Raw genomic sequence first — 22,421 nt, 5'->3', positions numbered from 1 at the left:
ACGTTGGGATGCTGTTTGTCAAATTCCCGAATCACGAATGGCGATTATGCTGAAAAGAACAGAAACAAGTAAAAGGTGGTGGAAAACATTGTGTGTCCACATAGTAAGCTTAATATCATTTAGACATTTTAATAAATTATAATAAAAGTTAACTGATATAAACTATCTATACTTTATAACCACAATCTAAGGTATTAACCTGAAGGAAATACGATAACAAACATCATTCCAACATAAAGAAGCGTCCTTGCAATTTAACTCATAATATCGGAAATGTAAACAATGTCTGTAAACATATCACAAGATTATATGGAGGGAAAAAACCCAGGGATGGCAAATACTCACCTCCTGTCAAATATTAAAATTAAGATTATAGGTACACTACGTTAGCATAATCTACTATTTTATTACATAACAGGAGGATTTCTATTTTGAATTTTTAATGCTGTGGCAAAAACTAAAAGGACGCATGTGAAGTCTTGCGGAAATAAAAGACTGTGAAGGTATCTTCTCTAGTCCAATCCGCCATACGTAGAATATCGGCTAGGGATGCCCCCGCGGTGAAGGCCTGAGAAGCAGCCACTCCCTGAATCGAGTGAGCCCCAAAACGCAATTCCACTCCCGCAAGGGATTAGAGCCAACGTACCCATCTAGCCAATGTGGTTGTAGTGACTGGCTTGTACGGTTTGATATAAAAGACCAACAGTTGACCCGATTGGGGAGACCGAATGGGAGTAGTGACCTCTACATAATGAAGTAAAGTGTTCATGACACAGAGACGGGGAACTGACGGAAAAAACGGTTATGACAAAGACGAGGAGTCCGTCTTGGTTCTGCAAGACACCGTAAAGGTAACACCGTCTGGGGATACCGAATAAACGTCTACATCGAACAAAAAACACACTACATGAAGGTCCTGTTCACTAGAGTGTGTAGTCATTAATGTAACCAGTAAAACTTTGTTGTTTACAGCCACTGGTTGGCCCATACATATTTTAACACTTGTTTAATTTTGTTGTAGCATGACTTGTAGATATGAAGAGCAGGCCCCAGAATGCACTATTTAGCAGATTAGCACCCAGAAAATAAGAATGTTTACCACTGCGCTGTAAGCACACTATTAGACGCTTCCATTTGACTCTCAGATATGAAGTGCACCCCACTAAAATACTATTTAGCAGTTTAGCACCCAAAAAATTTTAAGTTTTAAAACTGCAATGGAACAGCATTATTTGACGCTTCTATTTGACTCTCACATATGAAGTGCACCGCAGGCCGCAAATGTACTATTTAGCAGATTAGCACCCAGAAAATAAGAATGTTTACAACTGCGCTGTAAGCACACTATTAGATGCTTCTATTTGACTCAGATATGAAGTACAGTCTGCAAATGTACTATTTAGCAGATTTGCACCCAGAAAATAAGAATGTTTATCACTGTGCTGTGAGTACACTATTAGACGCTTCTATTTGACTCTCAGATATGAAGTGCACTCCACTAAAATACTATTTAGCAGTTTAGCACCCAAAACATTTTAAGTTTTAAAACTGCAATGTGACAGCAGTATCTGACAATTCTATTTGACTCTCAGATATGAAGTGCACCCCACTAATGTACTATCCCACTAATGTACTATTTAGCACCAAAAAAAAATTGACTTTTTAAAATTCAGATGTAACCGCGGTATTTGAAGCTTCTATTTGACTCTCAGATATGAAGTGCACCCCACTAATGTACTAGTTTGCAGAAGTCTTTCCAAAGCTGTCCCTATCAGCAGCAGCATCCTCTCCCTACACTAATAAGACCTCATGTGCATGCAGGTCTTTGCGACTCCAGCTTATATATAGAGGATGGGTCACATGCTGATATACAAACAGTATAGTTCAACAACATATACCAGTGGGGGCGCCACAATCACAAAACGTGCGTATATGTACCATACATATTTCATGGTGATCATATAAAGAAAAGAACAAAAAACATACATAGTGAAGTATTTAATGGCATATAATACCAAATGAAAATAAAAATACACACTCACAAAGAAGATGGCACAAAGAGACTTAATATCTAATTGTGGAAAAACGCTTGTCAACCCCTCCTGGGTCCAATATTGATGCCTTCTAAAAGTGGGTACTCTTCTTCCAGATCTGTATGTAGGAAGATCAACCAGGCAAGGATAAATATGGAGTCTTTGGGGAGGTGTTGGTAGGCTTCTCCGCTCAACGCGTTTCGTCCCGAGGACTTTTACAAGAGCTGTGGATCCTCAGCTGTTCCGGCTTTTTAAATCTTCATTTTCGCACAGCTTATTTCATGTGCACATGTGCATTACGGCAAACCGCCAGGAGGGGTTGACAAGCGTTTTTGCGTATTGCACAGTGTGTATTTTTATTTTCATTTGGTATTATATGCCATTAAATACTTCACTATGTATGTTTTTTGTTCTTTTCTTTATATGATCACCATGAAATATGTATGGTACATATACGCACGTTTTGTGATTGTGGCGCCCCCACTGGTATATATTCTTGAACTATACTGTTTGTATATTTGTATAACTTTTTGGGAATTGAGAGTGATCCCTTATCTGGAGTGGCTGACCTGCACTGTTTATGCACTTTATCCCATACACCGCTTTTTACATATTTGGGTCACATGCTGCACTGGCCAATCACAGCCATTAGTAGGCATGACTGTGATGGCTTCTAAGGGCACACAAGTCAAACGCTAGTTGATTGGCTTCCCTGCAGTCTTTGAAAATGCACCATTAAATCGCCGAACACCGAACTCCAACCCGAACATACAGTGATATGTCCGTGTTCGGGTCCGGGGTCTAAAAAACTTAATGTTCGGTACGAACCCGAACTTTACAGTTCGGGTTCGCTCAACTTTGCTGCAGAAGGATTTAGATAGACTGGAGGACTGGGCACTCAAATGGCAGATGAAATTTAATGTTGAAAAATGCAAAGTTATGCACTTCGGCGTAAAGAATACACAAGCAACGTATACCCTTAATGGAAGTGAATTAGGGATAACAACACACGAAAAGGACTTGGGAATTGTTATAGACAACAAACTATGCAACAATGTGCAATGTCAATCAGCAGTGGCCAAGGCCAGTAAGGTATTGTCATGCATGAAAAAGGGCATTCATTCTCGGGACGAGAATATCATTTTGCCTCTCTATAAATCACTGGTAAGACCACATATTGAATATGCTGTGCAATTTTGGTCACCTGTTCTAAAGAAGGACATCATGGCACTAGAAAAAGTGCAGAGGCGGGCTACAAAATTAATAAAAGGAATGGAACATATCAGCTATGAAGAAAGGTTAACAAATTTAAACCTATTTAGTTTAGAAAAACGTCGCCTGAGAGGGGATATGATAACATTATACAAATATATTCGGGGCCAATACAAACCATTGTGTGGAAATCTATTCACAAACCGGACTTTACATAGGACACGAGGCCATGCGTTTAGACTGGAAGAAAGAAGATTTCGTCTAAGGCAAAGGAAAGGTTTTTTTACTGTAAGAACAATCAGGATGTGGAATTCTCTGCCTGAAGAAGTGGTTTTATCAGAGTCCATACAGATGTTCAAACAGCTACTAGATGCATACTTGCAAAGACAGAATATTCAAGGATATAATCTTTCAATGTAGGGTAATAACTGCTTGATTCAAGGATAAATCTGACTGCCATTCTGGGGTCAAGAAGGAATTTTTTGTCCTAGCTTGTTGCAAAATTGTGCTTCAAACTGGGTTTTTTTTTTTTTTGTTGTTTTTTGCCTTTTGGATCAACAGCAAAAAACAGGTGTGAGGAAGGCTGAACTTGATGGACGCAAGTCTCTTTTCAGCTATCTAACTATGTAACTATGTAACTATGTAACCGCCATTGACTTGAATGGGCAGGCAAATTTTAAAACCAACAGGGACTCTTTCTGGCCACAAAAGTGATGGAAAAGTTGTTTCAAGGGGACTAACACCTGGACTGTGGCATGCCGGAGGGGGATCCATGGCAAAACTCCCATGGAAAATTGCACAGTTGATGCAGAGTCTGCTTTTAATCCATAAAGGGCAGAAATCACCTAACATTGACACCTGTCCTCAAAGCCCAGCCCTGATACACACTGACACAGAGCAGAATAGAGACTGTTCCCCCTACATAGGGTCACTTGGCAGATATGGATTGACACCTGTCCTCAAAACCCCTGATACACACTGACACAGAGCAGAATAGGGACTGTTCCCCCTACATAGGGTCACTTGGCAGATATGGATTGACACCTATCCTAATGAACCCTGATACACACTGACACAGAGCAGAATAGAGACTGTTCCCCCTACATAGGGTCACTTGGCAGATATGGATTGACACCTGTCCTCAAAACCCCTGATACACACTGACACAGAGCAGAATAGAGACTGTTCCCCCTACATAGGGTCACTTGGCAGATATGGATTGACACCTATCCTAATGATCCCTGATACACACTGACACAGAGCAGAATAGAGACTGTTCCCCCTACATAGGGTCACTTGGCAGATATGGATTGACACCTATCCTAATGATCCCTGATACACACTGACACAGAGCAGAATAGAGACTGTTCCCCCTACATAGGGTCACTTGGCAGATATGGATTGACACCTGTCCTCAAAACCCCTGATACACTCTGACACAGAGCAGAATAGAGACTGTTCCCCCTACATAGGGTCACTTGGCAGATATGGATTGACACCTATCCTAATGATCCCTGATACACACTGACACAGAGCAGAATAGGGACTGTTCCCCCTACATAGGGTCACTTGGCAGATATGGATTGACACCTATCCTAATGATCCCTGATACACAGTGACACAGAGCAGAATAGGGACTGTTCCTCCTACATAGGGTCACTTGGCAGATATGGATTGACACCTATCCTAATGATCCCTGATACACACTGACACAGAGCAGAATAGAGACTGTTCCCCCTACATAGGGTCACTTGGCAGATATGGATTGACACCTATCCTAATGATCCCTGATAAACACTGACACAGAGCAGAATAGAGACTGTTCCCCCTACATAGGGTCACTTGGCAGATATGGATTGACACCTGTCCTCAAAACCCCTGATACACACTGACACAGAGCAGAATAGAGACTGTTCCCCCTACATAGGGTCACTTGGCAGATATGGATTGACACCTATCCTAATGATCCCTGATACACACTGACACAGAGCAGAATAGAGACTGTTCCCCCTACATAGGGTCACTTGGCAGATATGGATTGACACCTGTCCTCAAAACCCCTGATACACACTGACACAGAGCAGAATAGAGACTGTTCCCCCTACATAGGGTCACTTGGCAGATATGGATTGACACCTATCCTAATGATCCCTGATACACACTGACACAGAGCAGAATAGGGACTGTTCCCCCTACATAGGGTCACTTGGCAGATATGGATTGACAAATCCCTGACAAACAGCTACCACATGCAAGGAAGGCAGCAGGGGCGCAAATGACCCACTCCCGACGCGGGAAGGTAGTGACGACAAATAACAATACAGGACTCTTTAGAGGCCCTGTAATTGTAATCAGTCCACTTGAAATCCTTTAACTTTGATCAATTGGAGGGAAGTCTGGTGCAGAGCCACTGACCCATGCGCAGGGCCAGCCTTAGGCCTTTGGGCGCCCTGTGCAAGAAATCTTCCCGACGCGGGAAGGTAGTGACGACAAATAACAATACAGGACTCTTTAGAGGCCCTGTAATTGTAATCAGTCCACTTGAAATCCTTTAACTTTGATCAATTGGAGGGAAGTCTGGTGCAGAGCCACTGACCCATGCGCAGGGCCAGCCTTAGGCCTTTGGGCGCCCTGTGCAAGAAATCTTCCCGACGCGGGAAGGTAGTGACGACAAATAACAATACAGGACTCTTTAGAGGCCCTGTAATTGTAATCAGTCCACTTGAAATCCTTTAACTTTGATCAATTGGAGGGAAGTCTGGTGCAGAGCCACTGCAATGAGCCTACAGGCATTGCGCATGAGCGTCCAGTAACGTGGCAAAAAAATTCCCAGCTCCCCAGAGGCTGTCCTAGCACCCCGGTAATACAAATATTCATTAACAGCTTTTTCTTGTTGGAGCAGGCGGTCGAACATTAGGAGTGTTGAATTCCAACTTGTAGGGCTGTCGCAAATCAAGCGCCTCACTGGCATGTTGTTTCGCCGCTGGATATCGGCAAAGTGAGCCATGGCCGTGTAGGAACGCCTGAAATGGCCACACACCTTCCTGGCCTGCTTCAGGACGTCCTGTAAGCCTGTGTACTTATGCACAAAGCGTTGTACGATCAGATTACACACATGTGCCATGCACGGCACATGTGTCAACTTGCCCAACTTCAATGCCGCTATCAAATTTTTTCCGTTGTCACACACCACTTTGCTGATATCCAGTTGCTGCGGAGTCAGCCACTTTTCCACCTGTGCGTTCAGGGCGGACAGGAGTGCTTGTCCGGTGTGACTCTCTGCTTTCAAGCAAGTCAAACCCAAGACGGCGTGACACTGCCGTATCCGGGATGTGGAATAGTACCTGGGGAGCTGGGGGGGTGCCGTTGATGTGGAGCAAGATGCAGCGGCACAAGAGGACTCAGCCGAGGAGGTTATGGAAGAGGATGGAGTAGGAGGAGTAGAGGAGGTGGCAGCAGGACTGCCTGCAATTCGTGGCGGTGTCACCAACTCCTCTGCAATGCCACGCATTCCTTGCTTGTCAGCCGTCAGCAGGTTTATCCAATGCGCAGTGTAGGTGATATACCTGCCCTGACCATGCTTTGCAGACCAGGTATCAGTGGTCAGATGGACCCTTGCCCCAACACTGTGTGCCAGACATGCCATGACTTCCTTTTGCACAATCAAGTACAGGTTGGGGATTGCCTTTTGTGAAAAGAAATTCCGGCCGGGTACCTTCCACTGCGGTGTCCCAATAGCTACAAATTTTTTGAACGCCTCAGACTCAACCAGATTGTATGGTAAAAGCTGGCGGGCTAATAGTTCGGACAAGCCAGCTGTCAGACGCTGGGCAAGGGGGTGACTTGGTGACATTGGCTTCTTACGCTCAAACATGTCCTTGACAGAAACACATGACTGTGGGCAGATGAGCGGGAACTGCTCAAGGCGGGAGACGGAGTGGCGGATGGTTGAGAGGGGGCAAGAAGGACAGCAGTGGTTGACGTGGCTGAAGATGCTGGACCAGGAGGAGGATGGCGGCTTAGAGTAGGCGTGCTGCTTGCACTCATGTGTTGATCCCATAGGCGTTTGTGATGTGAGATCATGTGCCTACGCAAAGCAGTTGTACCTAGGTGGGTGTTGGACCTCCCACGACTCAATTTCCTTTGGCACAGGTTGCAAATGGCATCGCTGTTGCCAGAGGCAGACACACAAAAAAAATGCCACACTGCTGAGCTCTGCAATGACGGCATTCTGGTGGTGGACACAGCATGCGTTGATTGGCGTGCTGTCGGGCTGACCCCGGGTGCCGATGCATGCTGTCTGACTGTGCCACTAGCTCCTTGCGACGACCCCCCCCTGCTTCCAACTGGTCTCCTCCTCCTCCTCTCTGTCTCCCCATCTGAACTTTCGCCCTGTTCTTCTTCTCTTCTAGCGGGCACCCACGTGACATCCATGGACGCATCGTCATCATCAACCGCTTCGCTTGTATCTGACAACTCAGAAAAGGAAGCAGCAGCGGGTACAACATCATCATCATCACACCGTACCTCCATGTGTTTAATGCTGCCTGCCTGAGACATATCCCTGTTATCTACATCCTCTAGCAATAATGGTTGCGCATCACTCATTTCTTCAAACGGGTGTGTGAATAACTCCTCTGACATACCAAGTAAAGCGGCTGTGGTGCTAGTTTTGGTGGTGGTGGCAGGCGGGTGAGTGCTATCTTGAGAGGTGCCTGAAGCTAAGCTGGAGGAGGATGGTGCGTCAAGGTTCCGAGCGGAGGCTGTACAAGATTGGGTGTCCTGTGTTAGCCAGTCAACTAAGTCCTCAGAACTTTTCAAGTTCAGGGTACGTGGCTTCTGAAAACTGGGCATTATTCTAGGGCACAAGGGAATCACAGCACCACGACCACGACGGCCCCTGCGGGGTGGCCTGCCTCTGCCTGTCATTTTTTTGGGGATTTGTGGTACTATGCGTGCAAGCTACTGTGAGACCAGATATGATTGGCAATGTGCACTGGAACAGTTCTGCAGAGCACACACTGTAGGCCTGAGACACCCGCTTGAAGACAAGTAACTGCTATTCAATCTATAACAGTGAAAAACAAATTTTGTTTTTAAAAGCACGCTATAGAGACACCAGATATGATTGGCAATGTGCACTGGAACAGTGCTGCAGAGCACACACTGTAGGCCTGAGACACCCGCTTGAAGACAAGTAACTGCTATTCAATCTATAACAGTGAAAAACTAATTTTGGTTGTAAAAGCACGCTATAGAGACACAAGATATGAGTGGCAACTGTCAAAGCACGCTGGCACAGGTCTGCAGAGCACACGCTGAAGTAGGCCTGACACCAAGATGCTTGCAGGCAGGCAACTGCTCTTCTATTACAGTGAAAAAAAAATATTTCTTTTAAATCGAAAGCTTAACCAATTGTTAAAACAGATATGAGTGGTGGCACTGGGCAAATAGGCACAGTATCCAATGTGAACCTCACACAGAAGCTGGCAGGCAGGCAACTGCTCTTCTATTACAGTGGAAACAAAATTTTGGTTGTAAAAGCACGCTAAAGAGACACCAGATATGATTGGCAACTGTCAAAGCACGCTGGCACAGGTCTGCAGAGCACACGCTGAAGTAGGCCTGAAACACAGACGCTTGCAGACAACTAACTGCTCTTCTATTACAGTGAAAAAAAATTATTTCTTTTAAATCGAAAGCTTAACCAATTGTTAAAACAGATATGAGTGGTGGCACTGGGCAAATAGGCACAGTATCCAATGTGAACCTCAGACAGAAGCTGGCAGGCAGGCAACTGCTCTTCTATTACAGTGAAAAAAAAATATTTCTTTTAAATCGAAAGCTTAACCAATTGTTAAAACAGATATGAGTGGTGGCATTGACTGTGCAAATGGGCAAGGCATGAAACCTCACACAGAAGCTGGCAGGCAGGCAACTGCTCTTCTATTACAGTGAAAAAAATGATTTATTTAAAATCTAAAGCTTAACCAATTGTTAAAACAGATATGAGTGGTGGCACTGACTGTGCAAATGGGCAAGGCATCCAACCTCACACAGAAGCTGGCAGGCAGGCAACTGCTCTTCTATTACAGTGAAAAAAATGATTTATTTAAAATCTAAAGCTTAACCAATTGTTAAAACAGATATGAGTGGTGGCACTGACTGTGCAAATGGGCAAGGCATCCAACCTCACACAGAAGCTGGCAGGCAGGCAACTGCTCTTCTATTACAGTGAAAAAAAATTATTTATTTAAAATCTAAAGCTTAACCAATTGTTAAAACAGATATGAGTGGTGGCACTGACTGTGCAAATGGGCAAGGCATCCAACCTCACACAGAAGCTGGCAGGCAGGCAACTGCTCTTCTATTACAGTGAAAAAAATGATTTATTTAAAATCTAAAGCTTAACCAATTGTTAAAACAGATATGAGTGGTGGCACTGACTGTGCAAATGGGCAAGGCATCCAACCTCACACAGAAGCTGGCAGGCAGGCAACTGCTCTTCTATTACAGTGAAAAAAAAATATTTATTTTAAATCTAAAGCTTAACCAATTGTTAAAACAGATATGAGTGGTGGCACTGACTGTGCAAATGGGCAAGGCATCCAACCTCACACAGAAGCTGTCAGGCAGGCAGGCAACTGCTCTTCTATTACAGTGAAAAAAAAATATTTATTTTAAATCTAAAGCTTAACCAATTGTTAAAACAGATATGAGTGGTGGCACTGACTGTGCAAATGGGCAAGGCATCCAACCTCACACAGAAGCTGGCAGGCAGGCAACTGCTCTTCTATTACAGTGAAAAAAAAATATTTATTTTAAATCTAAAGCTTAACCAATTGTTAAAACAGATATGAGTGGTGGCACTGACTGTGCAAAGGGGCAAGGCATCCAACCTCACACAGAAGCTGGCAGGCAGGCAACTGCTCTTCTATTACAGTGAAAAAAAAATATTTATTTTAAATGTAAAGCTTAACCGATTGTTAAAACAGATATGAGTGGTAGCACTGGGCAAATAGGCACAGTATCCAATGTGAACCTCACACAGAAGCTGGCAGGCAGGCACCTGCAATTACATTACACAGGAAAAAAAAAAAGCAGCCTGATGTTCTAGCCCTAAAAAGGGCTTTTTGGGGTGCTGTCCTTACAGCAGAGATCAGATGAGTCCTTCAGGATTGTAGTGGACACTGAATACCCTAGCCTAGCTATCAATTTCCCTATGTAATCAGCAGCAGCTAAACTTTCCCTCCTCTCACTAAGCATGCATCTTCCGAATGAATCGAAAATGGATGCTGGGAGGGAGGTTGGAGGGTGTGGAAGGGAGGGAGTGCTGCTGATTGGCTGTAATGTGTCTGCTGACCGAGAGTCACAGGGTCAAAGTTTGCCCAATGATGACGAATAGGGGGCGGATTGAACTGCGCATGTGTCCGCCGGGAACTGTTCGCCGGCGGACAGTTCGGTACATCACTACTATCAGACTGTATATTAATCAGTGACATTCAGGAACTCTAGATTATCACACACTCATTATTTCCCTGTAGCTGGAGAACCTGGAACAAGCAGAGAGCTCAGTACAAGGATCACAAGAAGGCAGCCAGTTACACAGTAACACCTGGAGCTCAGTCTGCAGCTCACACTCAGCAGGATAGATGTTTCTCTCACAGGGTTTACTCACCTGGACCCTACTCCTGTCAGTTCTAGCAGGTAGGAATCCATCGGAGTGCATTATGGGATAATAATGCTTTATGTCCCCTCTATGTATGTACAGTATGATGGGTTTAATATGGGACAGAGACATGTAGGTGGAATACATAATGATAGCAGATAGATCTGTGTTATATTGACCATTAAATATTAAATGAATATCTTGTAATTTCTCTCCACAGGTTCTGTATCTTCTCTGCAGACTGTGAATGGGGCTGTGGGAGGGTCGGCGAATCTGACAGTGAATCTAGCTCTTCCTCCCCTTGAAATTCTTCAGGCTCAATGGAGATTTAATACAAACAGTCTGATTGTGACATTATTTTTAAACAATCCTATAGTATATTCTTCTGCTTACCGAGAGAGATGTGAACTGCTTCCAGATTTAACTCTCAGACTGGACAAACTGACATTAGCTGATCAGGGGGATTACACTCTGACTGTAACTAATACTGCTCTTGGAAATGAAACAAAAGTAACAGTGTATCTCGCTGTTTACAGTAAGTGGTGTCATAATATGGTTCTCTATAACTAATTATATAATGTCAATAAATGTGTATCTTGTTACCTGAAAGGGATCCTCAGCTAAACTGTCATGTATACCTTTATTCACAGTGTAAATTATTGTTGTAATATGAATATTTCTACTGGATCTTGGAATTTCATATTTATGTGGACATATATTGTCCGAGTTTATGGTTTGCTTTTTCTTTTCAAACACCAAGGAAATGTGTGTAAAAAAAATCATCTTGGGTCTGCTGATTGATGAATGTAATATGTACTGACACAGTTCATAATTACCATTTACATTTCTTCGCTATTTTTACAGATGTAAAGCTAACATTGATGCCCCTCATTTAGTCAGAATTCAATGGGTTTAGACTGGCAATGTGACTAGGGTATCATTGCACTGTCCTAAGCTTTCCAATGTGACATCTGCCATGGAGGTGATCATCATTATTATAATTTCCTACATGTTTCGGCCAGCTGACCTGATGTTTAGGAATACACATTCTATTAAGGTCATTTTGTAGAGTACAGGTGTTTTTATCAGTTGGTATTATAATGTCTCTCAGTCCTGCTCTTAAATATTTCCAAATGGTTTTAAGAACATTTACTGATACCTGCAGAGCTTTAAGGATTTAGAATGTTGATTTAAATAAAGTTGGAACCTGGTTAGCAGGACTGACTTTATTGTATTGGCTATTTTGGCCTTAAACTTCCAATTTTGTGTGAATTCCCAGCAATTTTATCACATGACAGGAGGCTTCATATTTTGCATAACTTTCTTTACTTTATGCCTCCAGCAGCACAAGTCAATCAGAAAACTTTAAACCAATCAGTAACAGGCATCACATCCATATATAAAGCCCTGACAGTCACATGATTTCCTCTTTCTTTGCTGCTTACCAGCCAAGGCACGGGTCAGAGTATTTTGCTCCAAACAGTTTTCATTTATATTACATTTATCATTATATTTGAATGTTTATGGTGTGGTATTTGTCCCCTGCTACCCTCTCCCTTCTCTACCCTGATTATCTGCTAAATTGCTTTTACATTTTGGTATTAGACTTGCTTTTCTTCCCTGATAATTTGCTAGTTGCCTTTTCAGTTGGTATTAGCTTTGTCTCTTTAACCCCTTAAGGACCAAACTTCTGGAATAAAAGGGAATCATGACATGTTACACATGTCATGTGTCCTTAAGGGGTTGATATGATAATTTGCTAATTCCCTTTTTCTTTGTGGGGATTACATTGGTCCTTCTATCCTGATTTTTTGCTGTTGATTTTACGTTTTTCTATTGGACTTGTCTCTGCTGGCACTTTGTTGTTTCACTTTCTCTGATTTAATCTCGCGCGGATCGTAGCGTTTTACCGTGATCGCGTTTTGTTTGCTCTGGTGCCAGGACTTCAGGGCAGGTCTCTGGGGGTTGGGGGTACCGGGTGGACTCAGTACTGCACCGGCGGGCCGCGATCGCTTTGGCGATCACGGACCGCACGCCGCATTTGCGCGTGAACGGCGGCCATCTTGAATCTCGCGGCTCTTGCGAGATTCAAGTCGGCCATTCGGTTTTAGCCAGTTCGTGATTCCCACGAACTGGCAGTCTGCTCTACATTGTCAAAAATAAAGTTCCTGTAAAATGAAGTTCTCCAAGTCTTTTTCTGTGAGATTATGTATTAAATGTTCACTGCTAAAATCAATCCTGTTACACAACACTGGCAGGTGGAATAAAGTTGACAGGATTATGCATGGAGTGTCCCTGCTGTGTGCATATACTGGATGCAGTACTCAGGTCTGCTGGCAGTTTGCTCTATAATGTTACATACAAATGTCATGTGGAATAAAAGTTTTCTTGTAAATCTGGAGGATTAAGAATGGACTTTTCCCTGCTGTGGGCACATAGTTGATGCTTTACTCTATCTGCTGGCAGGGAAATTAAATAGAGCTGATAACTTACTCAGCTCCCTAATCCCACTGGACCTCACAACCACTGAATATACTCCATCCCCACAGGGATACAGGACACAGTAGTGGAGGCACATAACAGAGTGATTAACAGGGGTGACTCCCCTTATGCTGGGTGAACCCCAAGCATGGCAGACACCTCTCCAAAGTGACATTGTGGTTCAGGGGTGACCCCCCTTACACTGGATGAACCCCAAGCGAATCTGGTCCCTGTCCTAGTGACATACCTATACTGGGGTGAACCCCCTACGCTGGGTGACCCCCAAGCGAATCTGGTCCCTGTCCTTGTGACATACCTATACTGGGGTAACCCCCCTACATTGGGTGACCCCCAAGCGAATCTGATCCCTGTCCTAGTGACATACCTATACTGGGGTGAAACCCCTACGCTGGGTGACCCCCAAGCGAATCTGGTTCCTGTCCTACTGACATACTTATACCGGGGTGAACCCCCTACGCTGGGTGACCCCCAAGCGAATCTGGTCCCTATCCTACTGACATACATAGACTGGGGTGAACCACCTACGCTGGGCGAATCCCAAGCGAATCCTATTACAGTACTAGGGACATATATATACTGGGGTTTAACCCCCACGCCCTAGGACGGACTGATAACCACGGAGTACGATCTGTTACCGTATGCACAGACCGGAACACAATGGATACATGTATGTCGACAGAACCAGGAAGGAGAGCTCATGGTGCGGCCAAATCTCCACAGTACTATATCCAATAAGGGTGACCCCATGGATAATTTGGAGGCTACCATACCTCCCCATACACGGGCTTACGTCCCGACATTACTGACCGCTCATCCCGGTCTTATTGAGGGTGACCCCCTCCTCAGACCACTCCCAGGAAATCTCTAAGTGGTACTAATTGAAACAATTCTGGGTGACCCCCAGTTGTATGTGGAGGCCCACTAGTGGCAATAAGTGTACTGCCGTACCTGACACCTGTTCGGTACCCCACAAACCGAAAGAGTGTCCTAACATGCCATAAGAGACATACATACAGGGGTGACCCCCCTATGCTGGATGACCCCCAGGCTAGTCTTACTACGGTGCTAGTGGCATAGGTACAAAGGGGTGACCCCCCACACCCTTTTCTAGGGCTTCTACCTTCAGAGTACGCTCTGTCATTGTATGCACAGACCAGGGCACACTAGATGCATGTGTTCCGACACCTCTATGCTTCAACTGGAGGATCTGCACACCCTTCCCTTAACCGAGAAGGAGAACTCACAATACTGCCAAACTCCACAATTCTAGGACATATAAGGATGAACCCTTGGATTATACATAGGGAGGCTTTCCCGTCTCCCATACTCGGGCTACGCCCCGACATCGCAGACCGCTCATCCCGATCCTACTGAGGGTGTCCTCATTCTCAGACCACTACCCAGATCCTGAGAAAGTGGTACCTATTGATCGAAATTCTGGGTGACCACAGTTGCACACAGAGGCACACTGAGTGGCAATTAGCGTACTGTTGTACGATCCTGGCTCCACAGACCGAAAAGGTGTGAACCAACAGGTCGGACTTCCCTCAATTCCCCTGACCGATTTCCAGGGGAGGATTAAAGCTGCCAGGGCAGCTCCGGAGGAAGAAGTCCTCTCCAAGATACTGACTAACTGTAGCGGTACTTACCCTCTCCAGGGGCCGGCCGGGGTCCTCCCTTCTCGCCGCGCGCGGTCCTGCTCCTGCACGAGCCGCGCGCGGCTCAGCCAACGATGGGATCAGTCAGGCGGGCAGTGACCACGAGAAGCGGTCACATGTCCCGCCCGACACTAAGAGCGCGCCGCGCGTCTCGGGCGCGCTCTTAAAGGGACAGTGGGAGACTAAATTAGAATCAGTCTCCCATTGGCCCCTGTCAGGCCACATTCCCCATACACTCACGTTTTGGGGGCGTGGATATGACAGGGGCCAATCAAAGTGAACCTTTAGGGTATTTATACTCACCTGTTTCCCTTGCTCTTTGCCCTATCGTGGTTTCTGTCCAGTTCCCTTTAGTGCTTGTATCGTTCAGTTGGCTTTTTGGTGCTTGACCTTGGCTTTGTTCCTGACTCCGCTCTCTCCTTATCCTTGCTTGCTTATCCGCTGTTTTGTCCTCTGTGTACCAGTCCTCGGCTTGTTCTACGTTACGCTGTCTCTCAGTTCCCTTGACCTCGGCTTGTTCTGACTCTGTCTTTCTCTCGTCCTAGTCCGGCCATTCTAAGGTCCGGTAAGACGAACACTGTTTCTTGTCTCTTGACTGTGAACTATTCCTGCGTGTTGGGGTATATTACCGTGACATTACGATAGGGCCATGGACCCCGCAGGTTTAGGTCAACAGATGGCCACTCATGAGGCTAGATTCGCAGAACAGGATCACCGTATGGATCAAATGGCTCAAGCCATCCAGACACTGTTATCCAGATCTGTTCCGGTACCTGTACCTACGCCTCCTGTAAGCCCTATACCGGACACAGCTAATATGTCTAATGCTTCTGCACATCTAACCCCGCCACCTAGGTATGGAGGGGACGCTAAGACATGTAGGGGATTCCTTAATCAAGTGGAATTCCACTTCAAAATGTACCCACGTTCATTTCCTACTGACAGATCTAAGGTGGGTTTTCTTATGCACCAGCTTACGGATAAGGCACTAGAATGGGCAAATCCTATCTGGGAGGCTAATGGGCCTATGGTACACGACTTCAATAGCTTCCTCACAGCGTTCCGTAGAACATTTGACACGACTAAAAGGTCAAAAAATGCCGCCAGGGCATTAATGAGAATAAAGCAAGGATCTAAATCTGTAGCCGATTATGCTATTCAGTTCCGGACCCTTGCCTCACAGGTAGATTGGACTAATAATGGCCTTACTACTGCCTTTATGGAAGGTCTGTCTGATACTATCTTAGATGAGGTAGCAGCTAAGGACCTCCCTGTACCCCTGGAGGACCTGATTGACTATCTTATCGATATAGATAACAGGATCCGTGACAGGTTATATACCAGGTCCAGAAATAGACATTTTGTTCCCTTTAACTCCCCTAGAGCTGAGACTCCCGAGGGATCTAAAGGTTCTGAGGAGGAACCTATGCAGTTAGGGGTTGCTAAACTTACCGACGCTGAAAAGCTTTATAGGAGAAAGGAGGGACTTTGTCTTTATTGTGGTAGGAGGGGTCATATGAGACAAGAATGTCCCGTGCGTCCGGGAAACTATCGCACCTAAGACCGTATAGAGGACTGGCCTTGGGTGTGACATCACAGTCCTCACATTTGCCTCTTAATAAGTTACTTCTTCCTGTTTCCCTGCACCTTGATAGTGACTGCATAGCAGGGAATATACTAGCCCTGGTTGATTCCGGAGCGGCCGAAAACTTTATTGATTCCAGTTTTGTCAAGGAGAATAACATACCCACCAGAGAGAAGGAGACACCCTTGGCCGTTGAGGCCATAGATGGTAGACCATTATGCTCTCCAATTATCACACATGAGACTGTTCCCCTACATATGTCTACAGGGGTGTTACACTCTGAGACCATTCGGTTTCAAATCATTACTTCTCCTTCCTCTCACCTCGTGTTAGGGTATCCTTGGTTACGTACTCATAATCCCACCATTGATTGGGAGTCAGGACAAATAGTTTCTTGGAGTGATTCTTGCCAAGAGTCTTGTGTTGTTAAAGTCACCCCTTTGAATTCTACTCATATTCCTCCCGTGCCTACGGTCATACCCTCTCAGTACCTGTCTCTTAAATCTGTTTTTGATAAAAGGGAGGCTGAAAGATTACCACCTCACAGGCCTTACGATTGTGCAATTAATTTATTACCTGGTACGATGCCTCCCAAAGGGAGAATATATCCTTTATCTCCTCAGGAGAATCTGGTTATGGAGGAATATATCAAGGAATCTCTAGAGAAGGGATTTATAAGAAGATCCTCTTCCCCGGCAGGGGCTGGGTTCTTCTTTGTGTCTAAGAAAGATGGCGAATTAAGGCCTTGTATTGACTATAGGGGCCTTAATAAAATCACCGTCAAAAATGCGTACCCCATACCTTTGATCACAGAACTTTTTGATAGGCTTAAACAGGCCACAGTTTTTACTAAATTAGACCTTAGGGGTGCTTACAACCTCATACGTATCAAAAAGGATCACGAGTGGAAGACTGCTTTCAATACCAGGAGTGGCCACTACGAGTACACTGTGATGCCCTTTGGTCTTTGTAACGCCCCAGCAGTTTTTCAAGAATTTATTAATGATGTCCTACGTCAATTTATACATACATTCGTTATAGTATACTTGGACGACATATTAATTTATTCTAATGATTTACAGACTCATCACATGCATGTTAAATTAGTGTTGAGAACTCTTCTGGTTAACGGTCTCTATTGCAAACTCGAAAAATGTTCATTTGATCAATCTGAAGTCCAATTCTTGGGTTATATAATCTCTGCCAAGGGTTTTCGTATGGATCCCAAGAAACTGTCTGCCATTATGGAATGGCCTCTGCCCCAGGGTTTGAAAGCCATTCAGCGTTTTCTGGGGTTCTCTAATTATTATAGGCGTTTTATTAAAGGATTTTCTGCCATTGTAGCGCCTATAACCAGAATGACCAAGAAGGATGGTAATACTCATGTCTGGAAACCAGAAGCACTCGAGGCCTTTGAATTCCTGAAAGCTACATTTGCCTCTGCTCCTGTTCTACAGCATCCTGTCCCTTCACTGCCCTTTGTTCTTGAGGTTGATGCTTCTGAGATAGGGGTAGGTGCTATCTTGTCTCAAAGAGATTCACCTGAAAAGCCGTTACACCCTTGTGGCTTCTTTTCCAGACAGATGTCCAAAGCAGAGAGGAATTATGATGTAGGCAATCGTGAACTCCTTGCTATCATTTTGTTGCTCAAGGAATGGAGACATCTGCTAGAGGGTACCAGGGATCCTATCCTCATTTTAACGGATCACAAAAACCTCTCATACCTTAGTGAAGCAAAAAGATTGTCTTCTAGGCAGGCCAGGTGGTCTCTCTTTTTGTCTCGTTTTAATTACATAATCACTTACAGACCGGGTGATCGTAATACTAAAGCTGACGCTCTGTCCAGACAATTCGAAACTACTGACAAACTCGAGGTCGATGTTACCCCTGTCATTCCGCCTGACAGAATAATAGCGACTACTGTTCTTTCTATTTCGTCTTCTCTCTTACAAACTATTCAGGCTAAACAAAACTTGGCCCCTGAGGAGAGGCCTGCTGATAAGCTATTCGTTGATATACCAGAGAGACGAGACATCTTGTCATTATATCATGACACTAGAACTGCTGGACACCCTGGTATTTCTAAGACAGTCTCAGCAGTTTCTAGATATTTCTGGTGGGCGTCCTTGCGCAAGGACGTCACCGATTACGTTAATGCCTGTAGCACTTGTGCCAGTATGAAGTCCTCCCACAGAGTTCCTTGTGGGTTGTTGCATCCGTTGCCCATACCCGAGAGGCCATGGTCCAATATATCCATGGATTTTATTGTTGAATTACCTCCCTCTAATGGTAAAACTGTCATCCTGATGATTGTGGATCGTTTTTCTAAGATGGCTCATTTTGTGTCTCTTCTCAAATTGCCATCATCCAAGGAACTTGCCTCTATCTTTGCCGGGGAGGTGTTTCGGTTGCATGGTATTCCCACTTCGATCGTGTCCGATAGGGGTAGCCAGTTTATTTCCAGATTCTGGAGAGCGTTTTGTGCAGAGATGGGTATCTCCCTCTCGTTTTCTTCAGCCTACCACCCCCAGTCTAATGGAGCTGCTGAACGTGCCAACCAATCTCTGGAGCAGTATCTTCGCTGTTTCGTGTCCCACCATCAGAACAATTGGGCTGACCTGCTTCCTTGGGCTGAGTTTGCTCGTAATAATGCTGCTCATGAATCCTCCGGTAACAGCCCTTTTTACGTTGTTTATGGCCGGCATCCCGTGGTTCTTCCAGCTGCATTCTCCTTACAGGGCATGCCAGCTCTGGATGAACATTTGGCTAGTCTACGTAATACTTGGGAGCAGGTTCAGTGTTCGTTGGTGGCTTCAGCTGCTCGCCAGAAGGTTCACGCTGACAAGCATCGCAGGGCGGCTCCATCCTATGCTGTGGGAGACCGGGTTTGGCTTTCTACTCGCAATATTCGTCTTCGTGTGCCTTCTATGAAGTTGGCCCCTCGTTTTATTGGTCCTTTTCGTATCTTGCATGTGGTTAATCCTGTCTCGTATGCATTGGATCTTCCAAAAAATTTACGCATTCCTAACGTCTTTCATACCTCCTTGTTAAAACCCCTCAACCCCTCCTGTGCAACCGTTTTACTCGGCATGTCCCCCCTCCTCCTCCGGTTTCGGTGGAGGGCCATGAGGAGTTTGAAGTGGCGGCTGTAATTGACTCTCGCTTGCTTCGGGGTCGCCTCCAATATCTGGTACATTGGAAGGGCTATGGGCCTGAGGAACGCAGTTGGATTTCCGCTGACGCTGTTCACGCTCCTCGCCTTGTGCGTTCTTTCCACGCTCGTTTTCCTGCCAGGCCTGCTCCTCCCCGCCCGGTGGGCGTGTCTTCAGGGGGGGGTACTGTAGCGGTACTTACCCTCTCCAGGGGCCGGCCGGGGTCCTCCCTTCTCGCCGCGCGCGGTCCTGCTCCTGCACGAGCCGCGCGCGGCTCAGCCAACGATGGGATCAGTCAGGCGGGCAGTGACCGCGAGAAGCGGTCACATGTCCCGCCCGACACTAAGAGCGCGCCGCGCGTCTCGGGCGCGCTCTTAAAGGGACAGTGGGAGACTAAATTAGAATCAGTCTCCCATTGGCCCCTGTCAGGCCACATTCCCCATACACTCACGTTTTGGGGGCGTGGATATGACAGGGGCCAATCAAAGTGAACCTTTAGGGTATTTATACTCACCTGTTTCCCTTGCTCTTTGCCCTATCGTGGTTTCTGTCCAGTTCCCTTTAGTGCTTGTATCGTTCAGTTGGCTTTTTGGTGCTTGACCTTGGCTTTGTTCCTGACTCCGCTCTCTCCTTATCCTTGCTTGCTTATCCGCTGTTTTGTCCTCTGTGTACCAGTCCTCAGCTTGTTCTACGTTACGCTGTCTCTCAGTTCCCTTGACCTCGGCTTGTTCTGACTCTGTCTTTCTCTCGTCCTAGTCCGGCCATTCTAAGGTCCGGTAAGACGAACACTGTTTCTTGTCTCTTGACTGTGAACTATTCCTGCGTGTTGGGGTATATTACCGTGACACTAACAAGTCGGACACCTTACCACCTAAACACCATTGGAAGGGCCCAACACGGCTTCCCCAAAGGGGAAAGAGAACACCCCGACTTAGCGGAACCGTCCCTCAGAACGTCCTGTCCATTAAACATCTCAGGCTCCATCATCAGGGGACGAGGACTTCATCCCTCCCCCTTTTCTGGAGATCATGAGAGAATGGAGAGTCTCCATCGGAAGAGATAAAGTGACAGAATCCGCCTAGCAAGAAAGGTTTCCTTACGCACACTGGACAATCTGGTTTGACTCACGTATCACCCGACACCCAGGGTCATCCGAGAGGGGTTTTTACTGGTGCACCGGGCACACTTTGCCAACTTCCGGCTTCGGGGAAAAGAAGTCCGAAACAAGCTCAGGGTGGAATGCCCATACCCTCTATGAACGAACAAGATAGTCCTCACCAGGGAGCTCGGTGTCACTGCGGGGATATCTATGTCCCGATCAGGCCGGGGTCCATGTAAAGGTGTAAGAGAAGGACTCAAAACCAGTTAGGATGAATTACTGGACATGATCAGCCCCGAGTAAAAATTCTATACTTTGCGGAACTGACCCCACCCAAGACTCACCTCTAGAAACTCACGATGTGAATGAATGGGTGCAAAGGGCAATATGTAGGTTGGGGGAACGCAAGGCAGACAGTGGCGCAGAACGGCGCAAAACAGCCCAATTAAAGATGGATTTTACACCTTTGAAGTTAGGGACGAAAGAACAAGGACCTCAAGCGGACGGACTATTGTTTTGGTAGTAAGGAAGAAGACAGGAGACTATTGCCCAGTCATCAATCTAGGCCAACCCAATGGTTTTGGGGCGTACCGACAACTCAAGAAGGAAGGTATACATCAATCAGAAGATCTACTCCTCGAAAGGAGTTTGCAAGATTGGATTTGAAGGACACTTACCTACTGGTTCACATGGTGCCTCAAGAAGTTTCGGAAGCTGGTCATGGCGCACTGAAGAGCAAAGGCATACCTAGACGACTTGCTGACCTTTTGCAAGTCCAATTCCTGACTACGTCTACAAACGAGATTTATGTTACTGTTTCGGGAATTGTTGGGATTCATAGTGAACAGAGAGGAGTCGGTTCGATCCCAGTTCCGAGTAACTACGTACCTCTACTTCGGAATAGATTCCACCTTCGGATTCCTCCTTCCCACATCAGCGATAGTGATTTTTCATAAGGAAATCCGACGGGTACGGCTGAAAGGCTCCATAATCCCTTGACTATTTCCCAGGACCAATTCACTACCGGGCCAGACATCGGCTGAAAGCTCACTGCCTGAGATCCGGGCACACCTATGAAATTGGGATCAGAATGGCAAGGACTTTGATAGTACTCATTACTGAGGTAAAGGAGCCAAGCGTGGCACCTAGAATGATTGTTGTTAATTGGGATCATCCTCTGCTTCTTCAGTTTTAACTTGCCTTCGGGCAGATCCAAAAGGAGAACATCATCTATTGATAATGCAGGAGCGGCTAGAGTTGGTGGATTGGTGTCTTCCAAGGGAGACTGGTATGTCAAGGGACTATCGCAACCAACTAGAGACCTATTATGGGACTCATGGACAACAGGTATTCCCCGAAATAACTTATCCGCATGGAACACTTGGAGTTCGCTGGGGTATGGAAAGGGACTGCGATCCTTTTATTACCCCTATCTACCTCGATGTTGAATCTTTATCATAATTTTCACTACGGACCGATCGGAACGATCAGACCGTTCCATTAACGGGATA

The 22,421-nt window shown here is 45.6% G+C and overlaps 1 protein-coding gene across 1 annotated transcript in view; it reads left to right on the top strand.

Annotated features, from left to right (window-relative positions):
• The first annotated feature begins 10,789 nt into the window (after positions 1-10,789).
• LOC134577262 (carcinoembryonic antigen-related cell adhesion molecule 1-like) overlaps positions 10,790-22,421 on the top strand; it is a 130,179-nt gene continuing 118,547 nt past the window's right edge. Inside the window, exons 1-2 of the mRNA XM_063435960.1 lie at positions 10,790-10,952; positions 11,135-11,449. Of these exons, the coding sequence (XP_063292030.1) occupies positions 10,898-10,952; positions 11,135-11,449 (370 nt within the window). The 5' untranslated portion in view covers positions 10,790-10,897. The remainder of the gene's footprint in view (positions 10,953-11,134; positions 11,450-22,421) is intronic.

This window comes from Pelobates fuscus, chromosome 11 (genome assembly GCF_036172605.1).
Source record: "Pelobates fuscus isolate aPelFus1 chromosome 11, aPelFus1.pri, whole genome shotgun sequence".
Lineage (NCBI taxonomy): Eukaryota > Metazoa > Chordata > Amphibia > Anura > Pelobatidae > Pelobates > Pelobates fuscus.
This window is presented reverse-complemented; position numbering and strand designations above follow the sequence as displayed.